The 9332-nt window shown below is 39.6% G+C and overlaps 1 protein-coding gene across 2 annotated transcripts in view; it reads right to left on the bottom strand.

The window, feature by feature from the left end:
* Positions 1-8110, bottom strand: part of LOC137993042 (DNA repair protein RAD50-like) — a 71432-nt gene extending 63322 nt beyond the window's left edge. For both annotated transcript variants that reach the window (XM_068838698.1, XM_068838696.1), the window contains exons 1-6: positions 7943-8110; positions 7541-7693; positions 6246-6329; positions 6058-6159; positions 4327-4386; positions 3117-3158 (exon numbers count right to left, since the gene is read on the bottom strand). In XM_068838698.1, the coding sequence (XP_068694799.1) occupies positions 3117-3158; positions 4327-4386; positions 6058-6159; positions 6246-6329; positions 7541-7663 (411 nt within the window). In that variant the 5' untranslated portion in view covers positions 7664-7693; positions 7943-8110. The remainder of the gene's footprint in view (positions 1-3116; positions 3159-4326; positions 4387-6057; positions 6160-6245; positions 6330-7540; positions 7694-7942) is intronic.
* Positions 8111-9332: the final 1222 nt, after the last annotated feature.

A 9332-nucleotide genomic window follows, 5' to 3' on the forward strand; every position in this document is an offset into this window, starting at 1 on the left:
GTAGGAAAGCCAAAACTGAGTCACGCAAGCCGAGATTGGCCGCACCTGCCGTTAAGATCCCCGTCCGAATCAGAGATGTTGAATTTCACATGGAAGTCGATACTGGAGCGGCTGCCTCGATTCTGAATTGTGAAGATTGTGAACGATATTTTAAACACCTGGCTTTATGGCCAGTTGAAAGGTCCCTTCATGCATACGCTGGCACACCACTGCACATTGCAGGAAAGATTCCGCTGCTAGTTGTGCGCGCAGAAATTTACGAAAATCTATCTTCGGATTGCCTATCAGCAGTTGGTGTTAGATCAGGAATCTCAGGTACTATGCAGAATTAACACCCACAAGGGTCTATTCTGATAACGTGGCACTGAATTTCTTTCAGCCCTACTATTTGTCAACGTTTCATAGAGCAAGTACTCGAAGGAATTGAAGGGACCTGTGTGATAATGGACGATCTGATGGTGGGAGGCGCCAACGATAGCGAGCATCTGAAGAATTTGGAAGCAGTTTCAGAAGTACGGGTTACGTGTCAAATTACCAAAGTGCGTGTTCTTGGCTCCTTCAGTGGTATACTTTAGGCTGCGCTCCTCTGAGAATGGTCTTCAACCACCAGTGGAAAAGGTAAGGTCCATGAAGGACGCACCCATCCGACAAGTGTCTGAGTTACGCTCCTTCTTGAGAATGCTAGCGGCGCTGACCAATTTTATCCCCAAGTTATCAACCCTCGCACACCCCCTCTACAAGCTCCTAGGTGAACAGCTGTGGAAGTGGGCGAAGAGTTGCGACATGGCCTTTTGTGATGTTAAACGAGCGCTCACAACAGAAACTGTGTTAGCACATTACAATCCAAGTCTTCCAAATGAGTTAGCGGTAGACGCATCTCCATATGGTTTGGGTGCAGTCATAATGCATATGCTCCGCGTTGGCAAACAGTGTCCAATTGCCTACGCCTCTAAAACACTGAATGAGCATGAGAAACGCTACGCTCAGATAGACAAAGAAGCTTTGGCAATTATGTTTGGCCTGAAACGATTCCGCTTGTACCTGTACGGCCGTCACTTCATCATACAAACAGATAACAAGTCTCTAGAGCGAATTTTGGGTCCAAAGTCAGCTATCCCCTCACTAGAAGCGATGCGTTTGCAGGGTTGGCAGCCTTCAATTACAGCATTATGTTCGTCCTATTGGACGTGCTATCTCGCCTGCCCTTGCTGTCCACGTTAGACCACATGAAGGCTGTCTACAGTGTCGAACGACTAATCCATTCATACCCATCACGCACAAGGACGTCACCCACGCCAAACGTGTTCACACCATCCTATTGCAGCAACAGGGATGTAGCTAAGAATAAATTCAGCCGGTTGAAGGTTCTATGGAGGCGGTGAGTTCATGCTCTGAGCATCAAAGGGACGTAGTAACAAGATTGTTTCCAGTGTCTCGCAACACTCGGCATTCTTCAAGATGGCGAATACAGGGAAAGAGAAGACAGGCACGACAATACTTTAAAAAATGCCTTTATTTAATTTCCAGAATCGATAAATTCTAGTGACAATTCCGTATACTAACAGATATTCAATTTTTTTGGTTAAGACATCGAATGACTTTTAAACTTCATAGCCAGTAATTTGCGATCTTCTCAGTTGCCTCCATTGAGGGCCAAAATTCAGCCGGCTATTACCCCTTTCTTAAGCGGCGACTTTCACCAGCAGCCGGCAGTTAGCGAAATCCCTGATTTGCAGGTGTTAGGCTACGTCAAACAAGGGTGGCCTCAGTACATGGGTGATCTGCACCTTCAACCTTATTTCCACCGCCGTTTTGAGCTCTTTGTTGAGCAAGATTACATCTCATAGTTAAGTAAAGTACGATCGTCCGGGTGAGTGTAGTCCTGAGAAGGACTGTTTGTGATGACATTGACTGACCTTTCGACAACCTGAGCGGAAGTCATCTTCAGAGTCAAGTGGTAACTGATTTATTGTATTTAGGTCGTCGGTCCCGGCATAGTTACCGTTTTGCATTCGGTTATAACCTTATTGTGGAAGAATTACTATTACCATTCATTCTCAGAAGGTAGTAGTACCTAAGAGCGCGGGAGATGTGATGTATTACACAAGCTCGTACCACGTGCTCATCCTCTGCTCATCAAGTGCGATTGTGTCAGCTTGTTTTGATCACTCTGTTGTTGTGTAAATCGTTTATAAATAAATTTACTTGGATTTAGATTGCGGTTTCCATCCCTTTTAAATACGGAATGAAGCGATACGTTACAGTGGCAATAAAATTAAAATTTTAGTTTCTAAAGAAACTGTGGTAATGCTTCAGTGGGAGATTGAGTTGAGTTGATACAGGTCGAATAACCACCGTGAAAGATTTGGAAAGCTGACGTTTCAAACGTTAGCCCTTCGTCGGAGCGAATAGAGAAATTGTGGTTGTTGTAGGTCTATATGTGTGCGTAGGAGCTTTGCTATTGGTAGAAATAGGATGACGTGAGTTTGTGAATAGATTAATGGGATGAGAGGCGTTCATTGATTCCGTGTGGATAGAGTGTGCCCAGTTGAAAAATATTTTTTTTTCGAAATTTTTAAGGCTTTCTGTGTTTCCGTGGTTTAAGGATAGAAATTAGATTTCTAGTGCTTCCCTCTATGTTTCAAGCTGTGCACTTATTTAGTCAATCATATTTTGTCACGCACTTGAGAGAAACGTCTGACAGACTTGGGGAGAAAGGAAGAGACCTATCTGCATTAAAATGCATATACCGATAAATAAATAACTCCAAAAGTTCTCCTTTGGATGAGTCAAGTTTTAATGTCCTTATAAAGTTCACATGTTACCATTTATTTTGTCTGGGAAAGTATGTCATCAACATACTTACTCAAACTGATGACATTAATGAGAAAATGAATCACTATTAAGAGTGTCACTATTTTGTGCTTACAAAATCTGTTGTCAAGTTGTTTTCCAGCAACTATCCGTCTATCCAGCAATGTACAAAATATAATTATATATTTCAAAGCCACGACACAGAGTCCTTTTTTGGACATGTGACAGGAATTCATATATGTACATGTACATTTCAATGTACAAAGACTTATATTACCGGTAATGCTGATGGTCCTGCTTACCTCTCTATTGATGTCAGCACATTTTGAGCTCAAGCTTCGTCTCTACAAAACACAAAAAAATTGCCATCCACAAAATCATACGAAAGTTATCATAAACAGAATCTTCCCTTATTTTGGTTTTGTAACGTCCTCATAACTGAAGCAAAGGGGAAATGTTACATACAATATAGCCAGCAGAAAATCTTCAATTTAAAAGAAGATTAGTTTGCTACACCAAGATGTCCAAATGATCTATTTTTCTTGGCATCTAATAGGCCACTTGCACTAAGAGGTCACGTGACCAATGCTTCCCTTAAACAGTGAGTTGTAATCTTGCTGTTGCCAAAAATTGACAAAACACATAAAAATTATCTTACACGCGAAATTTGAGAGGAAACGCATTTAAGGGAGATATTTTATGGTACTTTGATTTTTCAACAAAGTAGCATGGTTTGTCTTGGCCGCCATGTTGGAGGGCACTCTCTTGCCCTCCAACATGGCAGCCAAAACTACTTTTTGCTTATATCTTGTTAAATGTTTGATAGTTGAGTTCAAATGTGCCATAAACGTTACCACATTATCTTTTCAACATTTTCCTTGAAGTTCAAGTGCAAAATTTGTCTCAGAAAGCGGTAATTCATAATTTTAAAAAATCAAGTTTTGGTCACGTGACCAGTTACGGACTTTCTCATTTTAAGCAAATGGTGCGGTTTGAAAAACCAAATCACTATTATTTTGTTTAAGAGATGACCCACTAATAGTATTTCGAAGGCAAAATCATGTAACTTTGATTTTCATAAAAACGATGTCACATGACCTCTTAGTGCAAGTGGCCTATTACTGTGACATACAGTGCAAGGCTCCCAACATTAACAGTTCGTAGCCCTAGTCATGTTTTTCAAGAGCTTAGAATTAACTGATTAAAAGTGAGGATGAATCACCTTATGATACGTTAGGCACCCGTTCTGGCAACTCGTTTGGAAATTTGGTCACCCATGCTAGCAAGTAAGGAGCCCCAGGCGATCGGGCGACCGGGTGACCGGGCGACCGTTAGGCAGCAGCCTTGCAGTGTAATGTAAAACAAAGGAATATTACTTGCAGAGCTAAATAATGAATTACATGCAGATAATTGGAGAACAAGCTCAGTGGCTACTTTCAATTTAAAATCTTATTAACAGCCCTGAAAAGTTAATGTTAGAAACAAGTACATGCTACATGTAACTGGTCATACCTCCCCATGAACTTCTCGCATTATGTTTCCTTCCATAGTTCTTGTCTGCAACTTTTTTCCCTACCAACAGTGGGAGATGGACCTTTTTTAATCATTGTTATGCCCTTTGATAACCATGCAAGTTCAAGGGCTGAACAGTGGGTTGCAAGACCTTTTTTAGTTCAATTTAGGCACTTAAGGGACATAAATTGAACTGGAATAAATGAGAAGCTGTATGATATACGCAAGAAAATTTATATGTTAAATGTATATCTTCTGGCAATCAAATCATGCCAGAAATTAAGTCAAGTAGGTCGCACTGTGGAATAACAGCCAAATTAAATTGGCCAAACATTAATTAAAAGGCACTATACTAAATATGTTTTTCATATCTACTCAATTGAAGCCTCTAAGCTCCATTTTTGTCATTTCATGGCAAAAAACCCAGTCCAAGTGTACAAATCTTTTTCCTAAAACTAGCTGGCATGAAGACATACATTGTATGTAATGCAAATTAAATGCCCTCGAAAAGTTCCCACTCATTCCCTTTTAAAAAGAGACTGCCAATGGGTTAACTTGAAAATGGCTCAAAACTCAAACTCCAAAATGATGCATTGATACCAAGTCATGACTTTGCAGTTTCCAAGAGGTCATCAGGATTTAGCAACTGAGAATAATAATTAAGGTACATTTATGCAAAAAAAATGATAAAAGATCCAGGCAAAGTAATTTTGGAAAAATCATGAGTACAGCCACCTAATTTGCCCATAACCTGGCCTTCTATGAATCCCCTGAGTTATCATAATGATTGTCTTTGTCAATGTCGCTCACTGCCACTGCCCGTACTACTGATACAGCTAATTTATAACTGCCACTGCCATGGGGAGCAGGGTTGGTGCAGCATTGAAAACACTTGCCATTCACCAATGTGACCTGAGTTTTACTCCCACATGCAAAGTCATATGTTACAGTATATGGGCTGAGTTTATTGATTCTGAACTTTGTTCGAAGAAGTTTTCTCTAGGTTCTTTGATTTCCCCTCTCATCACAAGCCAATATTTGATTTGATGAGCTTTAAGTTCATGTGATTTAATCCGATTTACTGTCTCCCAAATTAGTAGTCTGGAGAAGTGTGCAATAACAAATTACACACTGGTATTCCTATCACCACTGGCAACATTGCTACCACTGCCACTTCCTTTCAAAAGTCAGACCCCACTACCACCACCACCACTTATGCCATGATCATTACCACTACCACTACTACTACCATTATTAATTTACCACCACAACCGCTGCCAGTCACACATGGTATGCCACAGCAACTATCACTATCACTACCATTGCCATTACAGCTGCCTTTAGTTTGAACATGAGCACAAGTAGACGTCCAAGTTTTCTATTATTTCTATTATAAGCAAATTGATTTTGAAAAAGACCTACTATCATGTACATGTAGCCTTCTATGCCGTACTACATGAGATGCACACATCTTCCAATCTAAAGGTTGCTAAATGCCACTGCCACCATCCCTGCAAATCTTCTGTTGTTGTCAATGCTACCATTTGTCATTGTTAGTGTCCTTTTCATCACTCTTAAATCCCTTTTTAAAATAGCAGGCTACAATATTTTCTATCCAAGCCTACTTGGAGCACCTGCAAGTGTGTCATCTACATGTAAGCAATAATAATCTTTGTACAATAAGCTATTACTGTACACCTGAATTGTTTGACATGCTGTTAGCTTACATACCTTTTGTTCAGACACCAGAGTTCTTGTGACGACAATTGTATTTCCAGTAACATCCCTGAATCTCAATTTTATTTGACCCTTGACCTCAAGCTCACCTGCAATCTATAATTTAAATGACACATTTAACATGAAAAGCATACATGTATGTAAATAATTGTATTTAATTTTAATACAAAACTATACCGTACCTTTGGGTCGTGAACAAACAGATTCCCTTTGCTGCCAGGAGGCATGTCTCCAGTAGCCATGTAGTTGAGGCATTCTATGACAGACTGTAATAAAATAGAAAAGACCATTGTGTTCCTTCAGCACCACTACATAGTACATGTATTTCCATTCACACTGACTGAAAGTGAATGGGTGAACTTATATATTTGCAAATGTGACTTTCTCAAGAACTTATTTTGATGACTGTTCATGTCCCAATAATGGTGTTACTGTGTAGTGTACAATGTTCACAGATATAATGTTGAATCAAACTGTGCTACCTTGTTGATGTATTGGGTGAAACTTGTAGAGGAAATTATTGTCCTTTACAAGTTTATCTAAAACAACTCTACTCAGGTGTGTACTGTACAAGGATCAACGCTTTTGGTTGAAATGACGTCACAACAAGTCACATTGGTTCTAATTAAGGACCTGTCCACAAGTACCAGAATATCTTTTAATCTGCAACTTTTTCGTTGCAGATTCACCTTCTGTCCACACATATCCGGCGAACCCAGCATGCGAATCTGCAACTTTTAAAATCCACTCTCCAGAGGGAAAAGCTTTAAATACGCAAGGAATTTGGAATGGTGTGGACAGTCGAATCATAAAATTTTAAACAAACTCAGACCCAGTCTTTACCGCATACATGTAAATATTCAACATGGCCTCTGAACGAAATGCTATTACTTCTCTTGTCGCCAACTCACAAGCCTGATGGTGCATGCTCTATTGACAATAGTCACAGAAAAGTCCTGGACATTAGAACGAATCCAGATAGTTTGGACGGGAAAATAGGCCATTTTCGAGTTCATGTCTGCCTCCTCTTCAAAACGAGTCAAAGTGCGAAGTCTTTCTTATGAAAATTAGTTTTCATTCATATGGAAAGTAGAACTTACCATCACAAAAACTTCGCACTTAAACTCGCTTTGAAAAGGAGGCAGACATGAACTCGGAAATGGCCTATTCGATTTGACTGTTGTGTGGATGTAAAATTTTTTTGAATCAGCAGAGAAAAAGTTGCAGATTAAGAAATATCCGGATATCTGCACCTTTACATTTCATCATAAGATCAATTGACAAATACAATATAACCTTTTTAAAACCATACACATGTAATCATGTTACTGAAGGCGAATAAAAGCCAAGGAAAATTGGACGAAATGGCAAAAAATTGCTCCTAGAGCAAAATAAACATAATGTTTTATATGAATAATTATACTGGTATTGCTCTGCCTTCAACAGCAACAACGAAATGCAATTAATAACCAATTACCGTTTTGCCTGCTCCATTTGGTCCAACAATCAATGTCAGTGGCTTCTGGAATTCTATGATAGACGGTTCACTGTGCGAGTAACTACGGATTCCTTGGATCTTCATCTTTTCCAGAGAAGACATCTTTAAACAAAAGCTACTTGGCAATAGCAGCTACAATGGAAAATTTACAGGAGTGAGCACCATAATATTATTTTCTCAAAATAATCTTGCACTTTCGCCATAGGCATGCAGCATGCCCAGGGATCCCAATACGAAGCAAATAATTCAGCCCTGGGAAATGCCATGAGCAAGGAAAATTACTACGCAGTGCACATTTGTGGCAATCACTAGACCAATCAAAGGCTTTCTTAAACGGAAAGAAACAAATTATATTTCGAAGATTTCATGAAATGTACTCACCCTTTTAGACTATCGATCTCCCGCCACTTACAAAAACAAGCCTGGTTACTTAGCGCTGCGTAATGAGCCGGCTAAGACTTTTTTTAATGCTTGTTCAGAGGCATACTGAAAATGGCTGAACTAACAGTCAATCTTGGGATGTTCTCTTCCTCCACAACACGATAAATACAATTAAGGAATGCAATGGTACGACTTCCTATATTTCTGATCACACCATAGGCAGCCCAAGTTCGCCTCACTAGAGAACGTGTAATAATTGATTACTGGTGGGAAGATGACCTTTGAGTGCAAGCGGTGTTGCGTTACAGGCGGCCGTTGAGAATTTAAGCACGTTATATGTCGTTATAAGACTTTGTATGGGAAATAAAATACCGTCGATTATAAAGCCTAAAAAACGCTCAATGTAACGTTCATTCAATAAAATGAATAAAAATGACTCACCTCTCTGACCTCTGGTGTATTCTTGTGCCTTTTGGAGATTATTTTACCGTTTCGGGAATTCTGTGTTTTCACTGTAATTCTAAGACGAAGTTTAGAACGCGATTAAATTCTCAACGGCCGCCTGTAACGCAACACCGCTTGCACTCAAAGGTCAGTTTCTCACTAGTAATTATTTATTACACGCTCTCTAGTGACGCAAACTTGGGCTGCCTATGATCACACGTAAGAACTATTAGCTGGAGTCTCAAATAGATGGGTAAGTAAATCGTTATATGACCGGGTTTTCAGCCGTCTAGTACGTCTGTAATATCAACAATAATGAAGGTGTTTCAAAAGCTTTGAAATGGGGACCAAACTGGATCATGTCCCTAACCTGGCATATAATTGACAGTGACCATGTTTTATTCACTGCGTAAACGCCGCATGTTCTTAACGTTTTAATTATTAATCATTTTTTGTTTATTCAGTATTCTTTTTTAGGAGGATTGGATGGGTTCTTGGATGATAGCTGACGTGGAACACCCCAGTGTGGGGAGAGGACAAAACACGGAGCCCTACTCCATGGAGTACCCTATGGAGTACCCCTAAAAATCATCTATCGGTCAAATTTAGTTAAATAACACCATGGCGAGGTATTTAGATGTACATACCTTTATTTATTTTGAACCTTTCAGCTCTCTAATTGTTACAGTTTGATGCAGTTGAAATTTCGTAGGTATTTCATGTATCCCTAAATTATTATAGTGTATTTAACCTTTTGTAGACTTCGACAACTATTAAAACAAACATGTACATTGTATACCCCTGTATGCCCATATAGGCCTGTGTATGTGCATAATAATTACCCATGTATGTACCTGTAGTGTACAGTGTATACCCATAAATGCCCATGTATGCTGCTGTGTGCCCATATATTCTTATTGTAATCTGATGAAATTACCGTGTACGA

This window comes from Montipora foliosa, chromosome 2 (genome assembly GCF_036669935.1).
Source record: "Montipora foliosa isolate CH-2021 chromosome 2, ASM3666993v2, whole genome shotgun sequence".
NCBI lineage: Eukaryota > Metazoa > Cnidaria > Anthozoa > Scleractinia > Acroporidae > Montipora > Montipora foliosa.